The 23,030-nt window shown below is 32.9% G+C and overlaps 1 protein-coding gene across 2 annotated transcripts in view; it reads right to left on the reverse strand.

The window, feature by feature from the left end:
- Window positions 1–11,689: 11,689 nt before the first annotated feature.
- LOC139510171 (mucin-5AC-like) overlaps window positions 11,690–23,030 on the reverse strand; it is a 219,098-nt gene continuing 207,757 nt past the window's right edge. For both annotated transcript variants that reach the window (XM_071296525.1, XM_071296526.1), the window contains 5 exons: window positions 22,612–22,722; window positions 22,092–22,175; window positions 18,981–19,112; window positions 16,295–16,352; window positions 11,690–12,175 (listed from right to left, as the gene is read on the reverse strand). In XM_071296525.1, the coding sequence (XP_071152626.1) occupies window positions 11,844–12,175; window positions 16,295–16,352; window positions 18,981–19,112; window positions 22,092–22,175; window positions 22,612–22,722 (717 nt within the window). In that variant the 3' untranslated portion in view covers window positions 11,690–11,843. The remainder of the gene's footprint in view (window positions 12,176–16,294; window positions 16,353–18,980; window positions 19,113–22,091; window positions 22,176–22,611; window positions 22,723–23,030) is intronic.

A 23,030-nucleotide genomic window follows, 5' to 3' on the forward strand; every position in this document is an offset into this window, starting at 1 on the left:
GGAACTATATTCGTGAACAACGAAAAGCGGGGTCATTAATTGTGGTCTTGGGCCACATGTGACCTCAAAGCGGGTTTCGTTAGATCTCCCACGCGACATATCAGAAACAGGAGCGATGAGAGATCGGTTTTTAATTAGATTGTATGGTGTCGCAATGAACGTTGTGCTATCCACAAATGTGGGAGGTTGTTGATATAATTTTGACAATACTATCCGGTATTCACGCTGAATTTAAGAGTAAGATCAAATATCAGTACATGGAGGTTGATACATTTTTTACATTCATACCATATACTAGTAAACGTAAACCTTGTAGGTGTCGACATTTTGAAATGGTAATTTGAAAACAATTTTAAAAAAGTCAACGATAAGCATAGGATCAAGTTGAAGTGACCAATCGAGACCAATCGAAATTGGAAATATAAATATTGTCACTAAGGTGACACTATATTTAACTTTGATACCTACGAGGGGCTTCAATGATGGTACATTTTTAGGTGTAGATCCATGAATTTGAAAATGTGGCCTGGGGCCTAGTTAGAAATCGTTAGGATAGATGGCTCAATATCTTTAATTGTTTTTACATAGGCGGTAATGGTAACGTTTTTTCCTGTAGCTCAGTCCATATCGTAAACTTGGATATGTATGATAGCTCGTTTCGAAGCTGTGACATTTTCACATATGTGGTTAAATTTTCGGGGCACGAAGTGAGATTACTTTTTCCGTAAATTAGCAAACCCCGAACATCCTTTTGTGATGCGGCTCCTTGTGGTAAAATATCCCCTTTTTAACACAATAAGTTCTTTTAAAATTTAATACTTTGAACACATTAAATAGCTCCATAGTTTTTACACATTTATTCTATGTTCCTCTACATTCCTAATCACCACAAATAATTAAGTTCAGTCATTTGTTAAAAATAGAAACATGTCCAATATCACTGCACAGAGATTTTTCTTTAAACGTGACTTTTGAGTTCCTCATTTCGAGGCGCATTAGGGATGTTGTCCCAGATGCTTGTAAAAAGGAAATATACATTTATCATATATGTAGCTCCGTTACGGGTCGGTGGCCCCCTAAATCCACCTCTGTTTTTAAATAGCGACTAAAAGGAAACGCAATATTTTTGTATCAATGGATAGTTCCGTATTTGTTATTTGCGCATTTTTTAAGTTATCGTATTACAATAAAGTACAAGTACGTCCAGTCAAAATGGGGTGTGTTAAGAGAGTGCCACGCTAGCTTTTCTGTGTGACAAATTTTTGCCGTTTTGGCCATACACCAATGTTGCTGTCGAAAAACCAGGACATATAAACGCTGAATTTTAAGTTTAGCATTTACATGCGGAACGCTGAAAACCGAATATTTGAAAGTCAAGTAAAATATATAAGATCCGAAACTATTGAAAAAATGTATAGTCGTACGATAACTTAAAACAGCATTAATAGCAAATACGGAACTATCTCTTCATACAATAAAAAATCCCGTTTCCTTTTTTTGCTATTTGTAAACATCGGCCTTCAAAAAGGGGGATATTTTTTTGTCGATGTGAGAATTTTGTAATCGCGCGAAAAATTTCTTCTAGTTTTTCAACGCTATCAATCAAATTATTTGGTTCAAAATTTAAAACTAATCCGGATTTTGGTTTGTCATCTGCTTTAACAGATTATTTCTTTCAGCAAATTATGGATCAAATATTTAAAAAAAAAAAACAAAAAAAAACATGGTCGTTCCCTGATAAGGACCCCACCTTTTCAAATTCATTGATCCGCACATGAAAAGTGCATCATTATTGAAGCCCCGCGTGGAAGTATCCAAGTCAAATAAAGTGTCACCTTATTGACAATATTCATATTTCCTATTCCCAAATTGATTACCAATTACCGTTGATATAAACTTTCAAAAATTTCACTTTTCCAAATGTCAACACCTACAAATGGTTAGATGTGGGCTTAATATACAGCAGAAACTATTAGATTATTATGCAGACTGAAAATAATGTTTATGGTATACGTTATATATGATATGAATGTATTCAGCTTTTACAAAACCAGAACGATCAGTTGGATGTTAACGTTTACTTTATTTGACATTTTTTTTTTATCATATTTATCACATTATTTGACATTTTTTTCAATTTGATTCGAGCGTCACTGGTGAATCTTTTGTAGACTGGCGTCTGGCGCAAATACAAAATTTACATTCTGGTATCTATGATGAGATTATTTAGATACCTTACAACAGTTTCTTAGCTCAAGCTACTTATATTTGATCTTTTTCTTAAATTCGTCGTGTATAGAGGGTAGAAGTGTAAATTAGATATCAACAACCTCCAACAGTCGCGGCTAGCGCAAAGTTCATTGCGACACCAAGGATTCAGTATTCCTACCGTACCAATACTTTGAACTGAGGCTCTTAAAAGCTTGCTGGTAGGTTGGTTCAAATGATCAGTGTTGAAGACCGTACTTTGATCTATAATGGTTTACTTTAACAAATTATGACTTGGATGGAGAGTTGTCTCATTATAGCACTCATGCCACATCTTCTTATATGTACAATATATAATCGTCGTGCAATCGATATAAAATGAAAACAAAGCGTTAAGAATTGAATGCGAAGCGCTTTTCTATAACTTTCTTCATCAGTAATGATCCAAGGTGATTATTAGACGGCCAACATTTTATAAAGAAGAAGTTGATAAAAGCTTAGAGGATGATCTTTCAAAATCTGCATTCAATGATTTCAGCTGTCGACATCATTGCAGATAGTAAGATAAAGCAAAACGAAAAGTAATACACGTGTATATTAAGCCACTTTCAGTATTGCTTAAATTTGAGTAGAAATATATACATACTCAACCCTACCATACTATTTGGCTAACTGCGGGTTCATCAGTATTCACTGTTTCTCCTAAATGGCCGCTGGGAAAACCAAATAGTTCTGAAGTATTCGTTTCGTTTCGCCTTTATTCAGTTTCGTATAGACGTTAAGCACGTTATTGCGTCCATGCCGTGAAATACGACAGAGCAATTTGATAAATAGCTCTTCTATGAAATCTAAATAGTTCAGCTTTATGAAATTTATATCCATTGATTAGGCAGGTATTACTGTTTCCAAAAATATAAAAAAATATTCTTTAACTTTTCATAATAGTTTCAAATAATGATACAAATATTGCCAAAACATCAAAAATATGCGTGTCAGACGTAACAAATTATTCGCAAAATAACATTTGCGGGAATTTTTGTGGTCTAAAAAAGAGTTTAAAATCTGCGAAAATTCGCATGAATGATAAACGTCATATATAATTTATGAAGTCATTGCTGTTTTTTGTGTTGATGGAACGGTCAAAGCTGATTTTTTCAAAAATGAATAATCCTCGCCTTGGTCAGGTTTTGGAAAATGGTAAGTTATCAAAAGTTACCGCTGTTTAAAATATCGGAATTTTACAACACTCGCACCACAAATAAAAACGCATTGGCTTCGGGAAAATGTCTTGCAAGATTGTCCAATGTCGAATTTCGACGCTTTTTACCAAAACACTGTCAGTTTGACTCTAATTAAAATAATTACGCTTATACAATGGTCAATATTAGCAGCTTGTAATTGCGTGCAAGGAAGTATCCAAATTCTCATTAAAATTGCTTGCGTCAAGTGATAACGAATCATATGAAACACTAGAACACACCCGTGATATCGCGGGTCTGTGGCTGAATTAAAGAATATAACTATGCGTAAGCCTTATTTTAGTATTGGTATTGTCATCTGATAAAGTCATGCCGATTATAAGATGCACAGTTTTCTCTGCTTTCAAGTTCAACATCTTTCTGTTTGAACCCGTCGACCTGGAACTTATCAATTATTGGTATTATTAATTTTATTTGGAAAACAAAAGTCCCTGGAAAGGAGTATTTTTTAATCAACAGCATTATCCTTAATGAGTTATAATTAAAGTTGAGTTCTTTGATTCGCTGTTTTACGTCATTCCGGCTTACAAATTGAAAACTGTACATGCTGTACCTATACGCCTTATTTTAAGTCCAGAATTATATTATTCGTATTGTCATCTTAAAAAGTCATACTGATTAAAATACTACAATCGGTAACAATGTGACAATGATTGAATTTAGTAAGTGTCAACCCTGCATAAAAGCATAAAAGATTTATTTAAAGTCGGTTATACATATAACAATACAACATAAGCTTTTATCCGACATAAAAAGGACAATGCTGTGATTACGACCCGTGTATATAGCAAAATCCTAAATACAGCGTTTGGTGGTGCGCCTGTCAGATGCGGAACGTACAGATAAGGTAATAGGTAACAGGTGAATATAGTACTATTGGTATCGGTATCGGATTCGACCCGGAACTTCTTTATTATTGGCAATATTAATTATGTGGGAAACAAAGGGGTCTGGAGTGGTGTAATTTTTAATCAACAGCATTGTACTATATTAGTTAGATATAAAGTTGAATTCTTCGATTCATCGTTTTTACGTGATGACGGCTGATAAATTGGACCTCGTAATTTTAGTATTATAGATATCTCTATAGCAACTTAAGATGCTATTTTAATGCTTATTCAACAGGTCAATTAATAAGCTATTGCGCATGTATATGAAAGGTGGCAATAGAAAGAACAGATGTATTCCGAATAACATCCGGTGTTCCGAAAGACTACGGACATCGTCCAATATATACTGCGTAAACCCTCAGGGGTTTACGCAAATAAATTTATTGAAAATTTAACAAATACTCCTTTTTATCTCATTGAATCGATTGGAGATGTTGATGAAGCAGCTAATTATTGGTATAATTTATTTCTGAGCACCCTAGACAAACATACTCCTAAGAAAATTAAAAGGGTGAAAAATACCCAACAACCAGAGTGGTGGACTTCTGATATAAATAGCGCTAGACACCAAAGAGATTATTTTCAAAGAATTAGTGATATATATAATTATAAAATTTGGCGTAATAAGGTTACATTTTTAGTAGAACAGGCAAAGAAAAAATATTTCTAAAATGCTATTTCAAATTGTAAAGAGAGTAAAACTATTTGGAAGTATGTCAAAAGTCTAAATCCCAAAAAAGTACATAATAGTATCACGCATTTAGAATATAAAAATAGTGTAATTCAAAATGATGTTGAGATAGCAAATACATTTAGGCCACACTTAAAAATATTTTGGTTTGCCCAAACCCTACCCAAAGGCTGAGACAGTGGCCGTAGGTAGGTAGGCATTTTCTTTTTTTTTTTCAAAAAAAGAAATTGAAGTATCAGATGTTTATTAGTCTTCATGCCTATTTGATTAAAAAAACCTTCTTCAAATCAGGACAATAAAAGAATTTGAGTAGGCAGCTTTTTTTTTGGGTAGGTAGCATTTGGGCAAACAAACCTATTATTTATTATGGCCTTGATGTGCATTTCACAAATATTGCTGAAAGTATAGTTGATAACAAATTATGTAATAATGATGACGGTGACAGTTTTGATGCACTCAATAAATTTGTAAAATCAAAGTTACAAACGGGTAGTGAAAAATTCATTATACCAGAAATGAGTATTTTAGATGTAAACATGTATTTAAAAAAACTTGACAAGTCTAAAGCAACTGGTTTAGCTGATGTCGGACCAAATATTTTGAGTATGTGCAGCGATGTCATTGCACCAGTCTTGACATATATATTTAATCTAAGCATCAAAAGTGGTAAATTTCCAAGTATTTTTAAAACTGCAAGAGTTTGCCCAAGTTTTAAAAGTGGCGATGCCTGTAATCCTGATAATTATAGACCAATAGCAGTTTTGCCTTGTCTCTCAAAAATCATAGAACGACATATAGCAAAATAGTTTGTATATATTTTTAAATAGTAATGACCTTCTTAATACTACACAGTCAGGTTTCAGACCTAAACATTCGTGTACTACTGCACTTACTAAAGGAGTAGGTCCGGTAAGGGCCGATTTTGGCCCCAAATTTCAGTTTCATCTAACGAGATATTTAGGACACTTTTTAAACACTTAAGTGTCTATTTCAATTGATTCGATTAGTTTATGTTAAAGATTTTAACTGATTCAGTCATTAAAAACGCTCCAATTGAAGCTTAAATATGAAAAATCTATCAAATATGCCAAAAAATGTCACTTTTCAAATGGTTTTCGTCAAAAATGAAAGTGGCCGCATCCGTGTTCATCCTCAACCTTTATATATGTTATGTATTATCACCCAATACAACTTCCATTTCAATATTATGAATGAACACGAATGCGGCCACTTTCATTTAAGACGGAAACCGTCTAAAATTTAACTAAAATGCTATAATTGTGAAGATTTCAGTAATTTATCATGACTTTATGGTGCTAGTACACGATATATATGCATTGTATTGTCAAAAACAGCACATATTTATGTAGCAGAAGCATTCTACTTTCCAAAAAATAGCTAAAAGATTACATTTTCACAATTTTGCAAAACTGCTTAGTTTTGGGGCCAAAAAGGGGTCTTACTGAACCTACTCCTTAGTAGATGAATGGTTAGCAAAAATAGATAATGGAGAGATAAACGGAGTTATTGTTTTGGTTAATCATATAATTTTATTGAAAAAACTTGAATATTATAATGTTTCAAATTGTACACTAGACTGGTTCAAGTCATACTTGTTTGAATGAAGCCAACAAGTTAAGGTCAATAACGTCATGTCTAATACTAAATGCATAAAAACTGGGGTACCACAAGGTTCTATCCTGGGCCCTCTGTTATTTATTTTATATATCAATGATTTACCACTTAATATAGAACATTCATTAATAGATTTATATTCAGATGATTCTACATTATATTGTAAAGGTAATAATTTACTTCAGTTAACTTCTAACCTTCAAAATGATAATCATGTAATTGAAAACTGGTGTTCGCAAAATTGTATGAAATTAAATGCCAAAATGTGTAAATCAATGATTAATCCGAAAACAAAGGTGAGAGATTCAAATTGTAAAATCAGCCACTGGATGGTAGAATTTCTATCAATCATTCAACGATAATAAAAGACTTTTGAGTGTAAAAGTATGATAGAAATACTTTTAATTTAATGAAATAACACTTTTTTTTTATCAAATGAAATGCTTGTTAACACGTTCCAGTCATGGTTACCCAGTTGTGACTGTCTGTCCATTGCGATATTTCATAGCTCTTTTACAAATTCTAAAAAAAAAATATGAAAAATAATGTCCCCTTGGAAAAAATATCTCTGCCCATGGGAAGATATACTCTTTTTGGATTGCGATCAAATTTTTGACTTAATGAGTTTCTGACACAAAACCGGCAAATGTCAACATCTTACAAATATATTGCGCAATATTGTGCAATTAAAGATTTCTTCTTTTAAATTTACAAAAATTTGGAATTTGAGAAATCTGAAAAAAAATTGAAAACAACTTTTTTTTGTAATTAGTCCAAAAATGATATTTCTTTTTATACTGCACTCGTTCTATTTGAGCAGTCAAAATGCGTTGACTGTATATTTCTATGTCATATACAGTCACTGAACCGATATCACTTTTCTTCGTGAATATTTAAATAGAAGTTGCCGAAATAATATTTAATAATGCATACGACCTCTTCAACCTGTTCTTGTTTCCAATGCATACAACGATTCAACCTTGTTTCTTTTGCAATTATTGGAAAAACATATTTCATTTGTTTTATGCTTATGGTTGAAATTTTAGTCCATACTCAAACGATTTCGTTCACTATCGAGTGTGGGTTTCAACAGGTAAATGTACATTTCATTGTGTTTTTTTAGATTGCAGTATAAAGACAACAATAGTGCACTGACTTGACATATCAACGATATAAGGCACAGCCTCGCATTTGCCCGTTTCTAAGCCTCATCCTTTTTTCGTTGATATGTCAAGTCAATGCACTATAATTGTCTATATACATAATATAAAAGTAGTGTAAGGGAGGTAAATCCAAACATACCCAAAATTGTATGTTAATTACCTCCCTTACACTGCTTTTGAATTGTCTTAATTGTCCATTGACCAGAAATACCTAGTTTTCCCCCTTTTTTGCCCCTTATACTGAAACATTTTGAGTCATAACCCCCCAAAAGCAATACAAACCGTCCAATCATGGTATGGAAACTTGTGGTTTAATTTCAGAGAGATTCAATCACTTAAACATAAGCTATTGTTTGAAAACTACAAAAATGATTATTTTGGGGCCCCTATTTGGCCCCTAATTCCTAACATATTGAGACCATAACCCCAATAATCAATCCCAACCATCCTATAGTGGTATTGAACCTTCTTGTAAAAATTTATAGAGATCCATACACTTAAACACAAGTTATTGTCTGTAAACTAGAAAAATACTTCTTTTTGGCCCCTTATTCCTAAGTATTCTGGAAAATTAACCGCAAACTGAATCCCAGCCTTGCCTGTGTTATATGGAAACTTGTGGTACAATGTCAGAGAGATCCAGTTACACACAAGTTATTGTCTTGAAACTAGAAAAAAATCTTGTTTTTGGCCCTTAATTCCTAGACTGTTTGCCCAATAACCCCTTAAAATAAATCCCAACCTTCTACTTATGGTATTAAACATTATGGTACAATTTCAGAACAATTGAAATACTAATACACAAGTTTTTGTCCTGAAACTAGATAAATGCTGTTTTTGGCCCCTTTGGCCCCTACTTCCAAAACCTTTGGGACCATAACCCCCAAAATCAATCCCAAGCTTCCTTTAGTGGTTATAATCATTGTGTTAAAATTTTATTGATTCCTTTTTACTTATTCCAAAGTTATTATCCGGAAACAATCCGCCTATGGACGACTCTGACACTGAAGACGACTACATGATACCAATATACGACCAAATTTTTTAAAATTTTTGCGGGTGTATAAAAATTTACGAAAAATTGGTAAAAAATAACTATAAAGGGCAATAACTCCTTAAGGGGTCAACTGACCATTTTGGTCATGTTGACTTATTTGTTATTTAGCTGAACATTATTGTTGTTTACAGTTTATCTCTATCTATAATAATATTCAAGATAACAACCAAAAACGGCAAAATTTCCTTAAATTACCAATTCAGGGGCAGCAACCCAACAACTGGTTGTCCGATTCATCTGAAAATTTAGGGCAGATAGATCTTGAATTGGTAACAATTTTACCCCTGTCAGATTTGCTCTAAATGCTTTGGTTTCAGAGTTATAAGCCAATTTCTACATTTTACCCCTATGTTCTATTTTTAGCCATGGCGTTTGGTTAAATTTGGCCGGGTAGTTTCAGAGGAGAAGATTTTTGTAAAAGTTAACGACAACGACGGACGCCAAGTGATGAGAAAAGCTCAATTAGCCCTTTGGGCCAGGTGAGCTAAAAAAAAACGCTGTCAGAATCTCACTATATACTGAAACAACGAAAAAACATTTATAGCTATACACTTACCAAAACTTGATTAAAAAAATATTATTAAACTCAAAACAAATAAAAAGGGTGCAAAAGAGAAAGGGGTCGAACGTGAATGGGTGCCAACATGTTTTTGGGCGTACAGACCCTGATTCCCCCAGCATAATACTTTAATTACAAAAAGTTCAGATAGGAAACAAATGAACATAGTTAGACGAGGACCAATAAAATTATACATTTTGCACATTTTGTCTGTGATAATGCAGTTTTCTCTAGATTCAGAGTTCACTAATGAATAATTCTACCTGATTAAAGCCTAGAAACACAAATATTGACACATGAAAACCTGTCAGATTGAAAATCAGAATGCAACTATTTCCAAAAATTGAAAAGGCTTTGAAATGCTTATTTTGACCATATAATACCAAATTTTTGTTAGAATTTCTATCAAATAAAAGTGTATATCCTTCAGTTCCATGCTATTTGCCACCATTAAATCATTCAGGGAGGTTACTGAAGAACAGATTCTATATTTACTGATTTCATCTCATAATAGGATAGAAAGATTTAACAAATCTTAATAAAACTTAATAAAACTTACAAAGCTAAATGAATTATAATTGTGACTTGGTCTACTTTTGTCTCATTGGCACTCACATCACATCTTATATCTGTATGAGACTGTTAACCAAGTTTCATGGCAATAGGATATATACAGACAATATGATTAATTTTATATTCAACATATTTTTTTGAGTTTGAAGTCAACAGCTTTCCAACTCTGAGGTGGGTACAAATCAATTAAGAATTGGATTCAAATTAATTATCAGCATAATTAACCCAGTCAATAAGCTGAAGGAAGTCAATTCAATCATTAACTATACTATACAGGAAGCAAAACAAAAAATCAAATGTATATTCAGGGCAGTTCCAGCATAATACTTCAATGACAAAAAGTTTACATGTGAAACAAATGAACGTTACTTATATTGGTTTCACATAAATAAAGGAAAACAAAGATTTAGACTTTGTATTTATGTGTTTAAAATTTTGCTTTGTATCCAGTTTGAATTTGATTTTTACCTTCTGTAATATATGGTTACATTTTAATTCTGAGTTTTGTAAGTTGTACTGTTATGCATATTTAAATGAGCTGACAAACCAGCTTAAGCAGTCACCTTTATAGATGTAAATTGAAAATTTATGAAAAGACAACATTTCTTTTGTGGCCAGTATCAGTCAGCATTTAAGGAAGACCTCTAAATACATGTTCGACTTTATTTATCCCCCTTTCTGAGCAGGTAATCTTCATGATATGATCAATTTAAGTATTCCTGCATATAAAATGGTTTCTGACATTCCAAAAAACATGTCTTTTTACATAGGACTCAATGTAAACATACCCACCATGTTTGCTCACCTCATTAGCACAACATCATCTCAAAATAGGAAAGTTCACCTACTCAGACGCATTATTTAAAATCATACCAAGTATGCATTTATACTTAATTCTTAATGCCAGTTGCATGGCAGAGATGCAATAAATATCAATTTAAAAGTTTTTACTTTAATCCTTCTTGGAGAAAACTAATGAACTCCAGCACTAAAGGAGAGAATGAAATTTATATTAGAAAGGGAACTGAAATTGATATGTATTTCTATAAAACATCACTGGCCTCTCATACACGGTTCACATTTAGCCAACATTATGACAAAACTATTTGACAATGCAATACTACAAGTAACTATAGCATGACTAGTGAAGAGAACGTTAATATCGAAATACTAAGATGCACAAAATAAACAGTGCAATAAAAGCAAAACCACTACAGCATGATTGTAATTTAGGCATCACCAATAGGTTGTATCTTTCATGCTAATACAGCACAATGTCAAAACTGGTCTATAAGTAATCATAGCACCTTTTGTTCATATTTTCCCACATGTGGAGCAGGATCTGCTTACCCTTCCGGAGCACCTGAAATCACCCCCAGTTTTTGGTGGGGATTGTGTTGCTTAGTCTTTAGTTTTCTATTTTGTGTCTTCTGTACTGTTGTTTGTCTGTTTGTCTTTTTATTTTTAGCGTTGTCAGTTTATTTTCTATCTATGAGTTTGACTTTCCCTCTGGTATCTTTCGTCCCTCTTTTAAAGAACTTTAACAACAATGGAGAAGAAATTTTTAGGTTTTCCTTAGAGCAACTTTGTTAAGTTCAATAAGACTTCGAAATCACGAATATCAGTTGGAGTCAGTCAGAAGAAAACCAAAAACTTTGGGATGCATAAATTTATTAATTAGTAAACAATATATACTGACAATTAACAAGAAAAAAAGACAAAAAAAATAACAAAAATAACATGTCCTTTAACGTGAGCAAGAGTAGTTATCCGTGAGATTACCAAGTTCCTTTTGTTTTATCTCTAGTTCAACGACCAGCTGAGCATGCCAGACAACCACAGGTATCTGGTACTTTATATGTTTTGTTCATTGTGGTACCATCAGTACATGTAAGTTTGACTGTTTTGTCTGATGTAGATGTTGGTTGACAACAGTTACATTTGTTGTTAAATCCTTGCATGATAGCTGTGTATTGTGCATGTGAGGAACAATATCCAGAACATTCCATTAGGTCTTGAACTGGGTCAGTATTTTTACATGTTATACCATATGAATTGGTTACTGTAAAGAATGCTACACTTCTCGATGCTTCACGGAACATTAGACGTGGCATACATGTCGAACACTGAGATGCATTTTCTGAAGAAACAAAAAAGATACATGATAGAGACATTCTTTTACTTTCCAGTCAATTTCAAAATTATTTGAATATTTATACCTTCAAAACTTCAATGACTACTTAAAAAATATCAAAGCCTTTAAGTTATCTTTCATGAGACAATTAAGGTGGCTCGGGACTATTCGACTGCGCATAATTTCACGCATGAATTACAAAAGTGTTTGTCGTAAATTTGACATAATTTTTCTAAATATTTTGGTTGATTAGAAATGTTAAATCATTGTTGTTATGTGACTTATAGAATATTTTCGTTATTATCCGTACTTGTTAAAGGGTCAAAATGACAATTCAACCATTTTCCCCATTTTCCCGCCAAAATTTGGGTTTTAAGGCAAAATATTTTTTTTTCCTTATCGGTGACCTATGTTTTTTATTGGCTCATTCTTTGAAGCTATATTCCAGCTTTCCATATTACAGTTTTGGACCAATTGTCATAGAAAGTTTTTTTGTTATTCCGATAAAAATATGTCAACACCTCTATTTTCCCTATCATTTCATTGAAAAATGGTCCCTTTTACATACCTGTTTAAAAGTAAAAATTTGAGCTTAAATGGTCCATGACCCCCTATTTTTTTTCGACCAATTTGATTCATTTTGTTTAAAGAATAAAATAACCAAAACAAGTGAAACTGCGAGCTACTGCTCACTGATGATACCCCCGCCGCAAGTGGATAATATTAATAGTGTAAAAATATGCAAGTGTTCGGTAAACAGGAAGTTGTCGAGTGATGAATCTGACTTATAAAAATCCTGAAACCAAATTTCAGAAATCCTTGTATTGTAGTTCCTGAGAAAAATGTGACGAAAATTTTTAACTTGGTTATCATGTGTAAAATCATACAAGTGTTCGGTAAACAGGAAGTTGTCGAGTGATGAATCTGAAAACGCATCACACAGTATAGCTGACTTATATAAATCCTGAAACCAAATTTCAGAAATCCTTGTATTGTAGTTCCTGAGAAAAATGTGACGAAAATTTTTAACTTGGTTATCATGTGTAAAATCATACAAGTGTTCGGTAAACAGAAAGTTGTCGAGTGATGAATCTGAAAACGCATCACACGGTATAGCTGACTTATAAAAATCCTGAAACCAAATTTCAGAAATCCTTGTATTGTAGTTCCGGAGAAAAATGTGACGAAAATTTTTAACTTGGTTATCATGTGTAAAATCATACAAGTGTTCGGTAAACAGGAAGTTGTCGAGTGATGAATCTGAAAACGCATCACACGGTATAGCTGACTTATATAAATCCTGAAACCAAATTTCAGAAATCCTTGTATTGTAGTTCCTGAGAAAAATGTGACGAAAATTTTCAACTTGGTTATCATGTGTAAAATCATACAAGTGTTCGGTAAACAGGAAGTTGTCGAGTGATGAATCTGAAAACGCATCACACGGTATAGCTGACTTATATAAATCCTGAAACCAAATTTCAGAAATCCTTGTATTGTAGTTCCTGAGAAAAATGTGACGAAAATTTTCAACTTGGTTATCATGTGTAAAATCATACAAGTGTTCGGTAAACAGGAAGTTGTCGAGTGATGAATCTGAAAACGCATCACACGGTATGGCTGACATATATAAATGTTGATACCAAATTACAGAAAGGGTGGATGTGTAGTTCCTGAGAAAAATGTGACGAAAGTTTCATGGGACGGACTGACTGACAGACGGACTGATGGACGGACGGACTGATGGACTGATGGATGGACGGACTGACAGACAGAGGTAAAACAGTATACCCCCCCTTTTTTAAAGCGGGGGTATAAATACGGCACTTCTGATAGAAACTTCGAATAGGCCCGAGCCACCTTAAGTTACTGGTTCCCTTTTTTCCAAAGGTTAAGATTGATAGACATTGACTTATTTTCATTTGAGGGTTGATATCTAAGACTTGTGGTTTCATTTTCTTTTTGTGTATTTCTGAGAATTTTGTTTTCCTTTTCTTTCTGTCTTTGCCAACTTTTCTCAAAAGAGATTTGAACTTATCTAAGCTATAATGTATCTAGGGCCACGGTTTTTTAATTTGTTGGTTTACGGATTTTCCCCATGAAAAAGTCGGGTCGGTCGGTCGGGGGGAAAAAAAAGAAAAAAAATCATCTTTGAAGACAAAAAAATATGCAAAATCAATATATATTTCACCTTTCTAGCAATATGTTTGTTATGCTATTTTATCATCATTTTAGTTCGATGAAATATTATTGCTCAGCTGTTATAAACTACGCATGACATTGTCTAGTAATTTGCAGTAAAAAAAAAAGGGGATGCACGGAAAAAAGACGAAATTAAATCATCATTTCAGAAACAAGAAAAATAGATTCGCGTAGCTCTTAATCAATTCCAGAAAACTTGGTAAATAATGATCTTCAAGCACGAAAACTGATAAAGAAAAAATGCATAAACGTCGTACGAAAATAAGTTTCAACACACGTGTCAAAAACCTAATAGAATCGTCCACTGGAAAAACGATATCGGGTTAATCTGTTGTCTTGCATTCCCGTTTTTTTTATCCAAATGAACGACATTTTTTTTATTACCTATAAAAACAAGAAAATTCCTAATGATTTGTTAATATTCAGTTCTTTAATTTGATGCCTTCACCCTGTCCACATTTGGACAAGTCTATTTCTATGAGATGATGCATCTTACGGACTGATGACAAATAAGGTAAACGAACTTATTGTGTAATTGGTTTTAAACACAAGTTTCGTTCCGCAAAATTATTTGCGCAAACGACATTTCAAGGTCAGTTATAATTGATTTGTCTATATTTAGAAACGTAAACTGGAAGGTTTTTTTTTCACACCAGAAAGTGTTGTCAATTTTGTTAGTGATTAATGCATTTCATTTCAGGAAAAAAAATATTTTAATTATTTTTCAGGGATAATGCATTTGTTAAGGTCGGCGGGAATAAAAAAGCGTGAAAAGTGAATTTTATTTTTATTCTGGAAATCAGCAAAATCGGGTCGGCGGATCCGTAAACCAATAAATTAAAAAATCCTGGCCTAGATGTACAGTAAACATGGTTGCACTTTTTTTCAAGACTTTAAAACTGAACATGTTTGTTATAAAAAGGAGTTTAATCACAATTCATTATAGAAAACACTCACATTTGAATTTGAAATTTGAAATAGGAATAACTGGAGATATGAGGTATACATGAGGTATACATGAGGTATACATATATATGAGAAATAACCCAGCAATATTATATAAATGGTTATCACAGAGATATGTCTCGCCTTTTTGATTATTTTGATAATGCAAATGTTGAAATTGAGATAGCAATACTTTAACATGTAAGTTATGCAACTATTTAAAAACAATGAACAATGACTGAAGTTACAGGGCTAAGCAATCTCAATGGAAATGAGATGTACCAATGCTAATACAACTGCATACCAAATACAATTGACTGAATTTAGTTGTTCCCTTTAAACAAACCTAAACACAAACATTAACATTTAAACTATGTAAAAGTTTCAAAGTCAATGAACCATGAGGAGGGCGAGGGGCTTTATAATTTCCATGGAAACAATACTTGCAACTTCAAATAAGTTTGCATACCAAATATCAGTGACTTAACATTAGCAGTTCAACTTAAACTGATCTGATCATAAACTAATACATATAAACTAAGCAAAATTTTCAAAGTCAATAGAGCATGACTGAAGGAGCGGGGCCAAATATTCTCCATGGAAATGAAATGTGCTATTGCTTATACAACTGAATACTAACTAACATTGACCTACCTCTAGTGATTAGCCATAAACTGACCTAATCACAAACTAATACATGTAAACTAAACAAAAGTTTCAAAGTCAACAGACCATGACTGAGGGGGCAGGGCCAAATAATTTCCATGGAAATGAGATGAGCCAATAATTATATAACTGCATACCAAATATCAATAACCATCATTTGTTGTTCACCATCAACTAGAACTTATCATAAACTAATACTTTGTTGACACTGCCAACAGAAACAGCATACCTATGTTTCGCTTTTTTACTCTGTTAAGCCAAGACAAATACCAGAAATGACATACTAGTTAAAGTGAGCTAACATAAACTTACGCTTGATAGTAACCTTGCATGTTGGGCAACAACCAGTAGAGTCGTACAATGTTTTATTCTACAATAAAATTATAACATAACATTGATTGCTATTGAATAGTATAATAAGCCAAAAAAAATACAGAATTTTTAAACCTAAAAACAATTTTTAACTATGAAAAAAAAATTGTAAGAGGTTCCCAGGTACCTTGTGTCTCTCCTGCAATTGGTGCTGTCAGTATAATAACAACAATGTTGACTTAAAAGTGAGTTCTGTTATCAGATACAGAATTAAGAAAAAATCAAACTTTTTCTTTAAATGCTATTTATTGGTCTTAAAGATCAGCTTCTGTTCAAGTTTATAACAATCCATGAAGGTTAACAAATTATTATGTTAACTCATTCGCCCCTGAGAGATTTCTGGAAAATCAGGCATTTTCGAAAATTTGCAATCATATGCAAATTATATGCAAATTAGCAGACTCTTGATGCTGTAACTGATGCTCATCTATTAAACTTTATATTGAAATTTGGGGGCGGATGGCATGGGTGGGGAGTGGGGTGGGAGGTGGAAGATTTTCTCGTGGGTTTGAACCCACCCCCACTGAAAAATGGTCATTTTCCGTCTATTTTCCGATTTTAAAACAACCTTGAGAGGTGAACATTAACCAGACTGTGTTTCTTTGTCATTCAAGTATTACCCTATAGTTACAGCAGTCCATGCATGCTAACTGGGAGTATATGGGACTTAAGTGTCTTGCTGGCGAATTATTATCGTCAAGTCAGGTCTGCCTAAATGTCCGTTTTTACGGATTTTTGACAAAATGGTGACCTAGATTTTACAGACTACATTCCTATTGGCCATATTATACCTCTGAGTTCCTATACCACCTATGCATGCATTTACGATCATAATAGTTTATACCTACAATGACTACCAGTTAAGTAGTGGCCATCAAAAGATGCCCACCCCCACCTGATTTTGGCTACTTTTCACGTTTTTCTGATTTTGAACTCTTAAACGGCTTTCAACGTGCCATATTTTCATAAACAGACGTCTGAGAAGAGTTTATGGACCATGAACTGCTTGGTTGAAGTCCCTGCTATCATGACAGATCAGGTAGGGCAGTTCAATAAAGGTATGGAGGGTCATACAGGCCATCAAAGAATGGTTGTCGCCATGACGCCTATATGCGTCATTGGGGGTTAATGGGTTAAACTTTTTAATCACAGACTGTCTATAAATGTAAACTGTAAACAAGCATTCTGGGAATTTTGCCACCCAATGCATAGTCTACTAGACAAAAATTCCTGGAACAAAATTTTGATCTATTTACTTGTCATGGTGTGAACAGATACCATGTCAATATCTTCAAGTATGACAAAAATTGTTGAAAACATTATTTAAATAAAGGACCATAACGCAGCACAAAATCATTAGATCCAAAGAAAATTCGAACTTGATCTATAACTTGTCATCATAAAACAATTCACCAAATATTAAATCAATATCTTCAAGCATGAAGAAAAAACGTGTGGAAATTGTTTTGCCGGACTGACAGATGGACAGAGTGCAAACCTTATGTTACCTTTGTGGGTAGGGGACTATAATTTTATTTGAAAATTTCACTCTGTCTTTTGGTCATAATCAAGTGTCAGTCTTTAATTTCATAAAATTCCATGGGAAGATTTGACAAAGTTAGTGATAACTGAAAATTTTTAATAATCAAAATTTTGTTCATTAACAAGCTTCTCTGAACCTAACATGTAACTGATGCCAAAGCCTACAACAGAATTGAGAATCTATCACTTATGCAACATAAATGAAGGCTCTACAAAAAAAAAACAAGAAATTTGTGTTAATTGGACACTATCCCATTTCATCACATCTGAGATCACCACCATTTTTTTTTTTGGGGGGGGGGGGGTTTAGTTTAAATTTTAAGGTTTCTTATAAGTGTTTTGTTGACAAAAACATGTTTATCTTTCTGTTTTTTGCCATGGTTTTGTCAGTTTCTCTTCAACTTTCGATTTCTGATTATCAGTTGGTTCAATGTGAAGTCTGACATACTTTTACAAAAAAACTCACAATAATGAACATGTGTACTAATAATAATCAAAGGCTGATTTGAACACTATTGAATGGTACCCTTCTTGTGAGCACATGATACACCAATCACCCTTTTAGCTCTTCTTTATGCAAAAATGAATTTGTATGAATAACTAGAAATACTGTGAACACTGTACATAGAGACCCCCCCTCAAAAAAAAAAATGCACAGGAAGTGGTAGCCATCAACACAAAATACGAATATTTTGGCACAATTTTTGACGAATAAAATTCTATAACTGTGCAAAATGTGAAAATGGGACAGTTTTGGACCATATTTCAATGAATATTTTTCCACAAATGTACCATGTCATATAAAACAACAAAAGGGAGCTAATTCTTTATACCACCTAAAATGTGAAAAAAGGACAGTTTTCAATCTTCAACGAATAGTGTTCCATATTATACAAAAAAATAAAAGGGAGTTTATTTCCATACAAATAAACAACAAACCAAAGTTTCATGAAAACTGCTAAACATTTTTGTGAAATTGCCTGAAATTAGGAAATCCCCCATTTTTATGAATAAAGTCCCAACACTCCAAAATGAAAAACCAGAAATCTTAAGATGAGTTTTTGAAAACCAATAGCATACTTACACCAGGGCAGGCAGGTAGATCTGTTGTTGGACATCTAATAAAGGTATCTTGTAAGGCATATTGTTGAAAGTCTGGCATGTAAGTGCAGGTTCTTGTGTAACATTTCCTGTCAATTGGCATATGTTGTCCATCCTAAAAATCAACAGACAAATATTCTTTAAAGATTTTACCTTATATTGTATAGTCAAAAATTTGTATTCATCATCACACTTTCTGCACATGTCCTTTGTGCTTTTGACTGATAACCAAAAGTATTTTGTATAAATAAGTTGATATTATTGAGTGCAAAATAATATTTCTTGTCACTTGTTATAAATTGATTTCTTCAATGAACACTATAACAAGAGGCTGTCACAACGACAGCAAACCCGATTTATTAACATTTATTTGTGTCCTGGCAATATCACAAGAACCATAACTGATGAACGGTGAAAGTGAAAATCATCAATATCAAATTTGACCTGCTTTTTGTCATCAGTATCAACATATTAAAATTTGAAAGAGCTTAGGTTGAATGGTTCATGAGTAAATGCAACAACATAAAAATGAAACGCCATTTTTTGATATTTCAAGAACCATAACTGATGAACGGTGAAAGTGAAAATCAACATTTTTAAACTTGACCTCCATTTTGTCAACAGTAACAACATATTAAAATTTGAAAAGCTTTGGTTGAACAGTTCTTGAGTAAATGCATGGACATGACTGGAAACGCCATTTTTCAATCTTTCAAGAACCATAACTCCTGAACGGTAAAAGTCAAAATCGTCATTCTTGAACTTGACCTCCATTGTGTCACCAGTAACAACATATCAAAATTTGGGAAGCTTTGATTGAACAGTTCATGCGTAAATGCACGGACATGACTGGAAATGCCATTTTTCAATCTTTCAAGAACCATAACTCCTGAACAGTAAAAGTCAAAATCTTCATTCTTGAACTTGACCTCCATTTTGTCATCAGTAACAACATATCAAAATTTGGGAAGCTTTGATTGAACAGTTCATGCGTAAATGCACGGACACGACTGGAAACACCATTTTTCAATCTTTCAAGAACCATAACTCCTGAACAGTAAAAGTCAAAATCGTCATTCTTCAACTTGACCTTCATTTTGTTGTCAGTAACAACATATTAAAATTTAAAAAGCTTTGGATGAACCGTTCATGAGTAAAAGCACGGACAACATTTGGTTGCCGCCCGCCCGACCATCCGACGTACATCCCCAAATCAATAACCGACATTTTTGTCACAAAAATCCGGTTAAAACATGAATAAATCATATGAAAATGTTTTGTTGTGAGAAATATGTATAGATTATAACATGGCATTTTTCATATCGGACACTTTAACGGCCCTAGGGTGTGATATCTGCCGAAAAGGCAGCAGTCTAGAAGACTGATATTGTAAATGAGGGCCAAATTAAACAGACAACCAAATACAAATTTCTTAACTTTAATTTTTTTTTATTGATATTAAAAGCATTTTATTTATCTTGTCACAACAGTTATCATACTCTAGTTTGCGTAGATTTTCCTTTAAATTGTCATGGACAATTTCTGGCATCTCATTAATGTCTTTCAAAACATGATTAATCTTAATTCATTTTTGCTCCTCAACCATTTTGTGATATAAGTCTTTAAAATCACTTGCGGTTTTCCGCACAGAGTGTCACAGTTTTCTAACAAATTTCCAGAAATGCACTAAGTTGCATGTGATAAATGTCACGGACATTAAAGGAAAGGCATGTGCTAACATTCTGGAAGCAGTCAATAAAGGTTCATTTTATCAGCCTGCTGAGTAAAATTCTTAGGAATTTGGTCAATAATCCTTTCATAACCTTTAAATATTTTTAAATGTTATTGAACTGTAAAATTTAAGTAATATTTTATACAAGTATATGATAAATACATTATGTGATTATATGTTAAATTTTCAATCTTTCAAGAACCATAACTCCTGAACGGTAAAAGTCAAAATCGTCATTATTGAAATTGACGTCCATTTTGTCATCAGTAACAACATATTAAAATTTGGGAAGCTTTGAAACAGATCATGTGTAAATATACAGACACGACTGGAAACTCCATTTTTAAATCTTTCAAGAACCATAACTCCTGAACGGTAAAAGTCAAAATCGTCATTATTGAACTTGACCTCCATTTTGTCTTCAGTAACAACATATTAAAATTTGGGAAGCTTTGGTAGAACAGTTCATGCGTAAATGCACGGACACGACTGGAAAAACCATTTTTCAATCTTTCAAGAACAATAACTCCTGAACGGTAAAAGTCAAAATCGCCATTATTGAACTTGACCTTCATTTAGTTGTCAGTAACAACATATTAAAATTTTAAAAGCTTTGGTTGAACGGTTCATGAGTTAATGCACGGACAACATTTGATTGCCACCCGGCTGCCCGCCGACTACATCCCCAAATCAATAACCGACATTTTTGTCACAAAAATCCGGTTAAAAATTTATTTAATATCTATATGCACAAACCAAAAAATTGAGTTAGAGGATGAAGATTTCTTATGGATTGTTATATAATAATTTCATCAATATTCAAGGAAAAATATTTTTAGACCATAGATAAAAGATAAGAAAATGTTTTGTTGTGAGAAATATATATATATCATTAAAAAAGCATGAATATGGAAAATTTGTGTTACTGTGTTGAAGCTGAAGAATATCTTGAGGACGTTTTATAACAGCAGCAAGAGAAATATGAATCAAAGCTACTAGAAAAACGAATTATTTCAGAAGAGTGTCCACCATGCACTTGCACTGCACTATGTTAGAATAGTAGAATAGAATGATGATATAAATGGATGAAAATTTGCTGGTAGAGTTATTAAGATGATCTGCTATATATATATAAACTGTCATACAAATATTACTATAATATATGTAACAACAAACCAGATTATACTGATAACAAATGATTGTCCCATGGTAATATCACTACAATATAGTATTATTACTGTGAGGTTGAATTCCCTGTCATTTAATCATCATCCACACAGGAACTTGTCTCAGAAAAAAAATAAATGTATATCTATATACCTTAACCTAACTTACAGGTATAGAGATATGGTGTAATTTTACCTTATATACAGTTCCGCTCACAACACAACCACTAGGTTTACATTGACCACAACATTCACCAGGTAAATCAACGTGTACTTCTCCCTATAAAAATTAATTTGTATTTAGAGAATTTGGAGCTTTATTTTACAGTATACAGTAGTTCTCATTTTATAAATAAACATCATTCAACAGAGGTAAATGAACATTTTAGAGAGTAATCTTGAATTATGTTACGGAATACAAGAAAACTGGTCATAAAAGAAGAGTGGCTTCTCTTCCGAAATTTATAGATTTGATTGAGAGTTAGGAAAGACTAAAGGTAACTATATAAAACCACTCGAATAATAAAATGAAATATGCAAGAGCAGACTGAACTCATGTATTTGTTGGAAATATTTTTTTTAACAGATTTTGCTGAAATGGGTATAAAATTAGAGACTTCGAGATCATTATGGTTCATTTTCTAAAAGTCTGGATCTGTACATGAAAACACATGAACCTGCCAGGTTCTAATAACTTATCATATTTATTCACATACCAGTTTACATGAAGGGCAGGTCTGTGTACGACATGAAGTTTCTACTGTTCCATCAGTTCTGTTCATACACTGACAAGACTTACAGTGTCCATCTTGCCAGATATCTCCTGGCTAAAATAGAGATCAGTACAAAATATCTAAATGGGGTCATTTATTTCAGAGATAATATAATTACATTTATATCCATTTACTGTGAAAGTCCTGTTATTCTAAGGGTGCATATTTTCATGGTTTTTGTTGATGGCTTCCAATTTTTAAAAATGTTAAAAGAATTATTACAACTGTTGTCCAAATAAAGACAATGTAGGTTTGTACAGGCATAAATTCTAGGGATTACATAGAATATCAGTAAACTAATTATGAACTAAACAAAGAACTTAAGACAGGATTTTACCTACAACAAAATTAACTGTAAAACA

Source organism: Mytilus edulis, chromosome 2 (assembly GCF_963676685.1).
Source record: "Mytilus edulis chromosome 2, xbMytEdul2.2, whole genome shotgun sequence".
NCBI classification, from domain to species: Eukaryota; Metazoa; Mollusca; class Bivalvia; order Mytilida; family Mytilidae; genus Mytilus; species Mytilus edulis.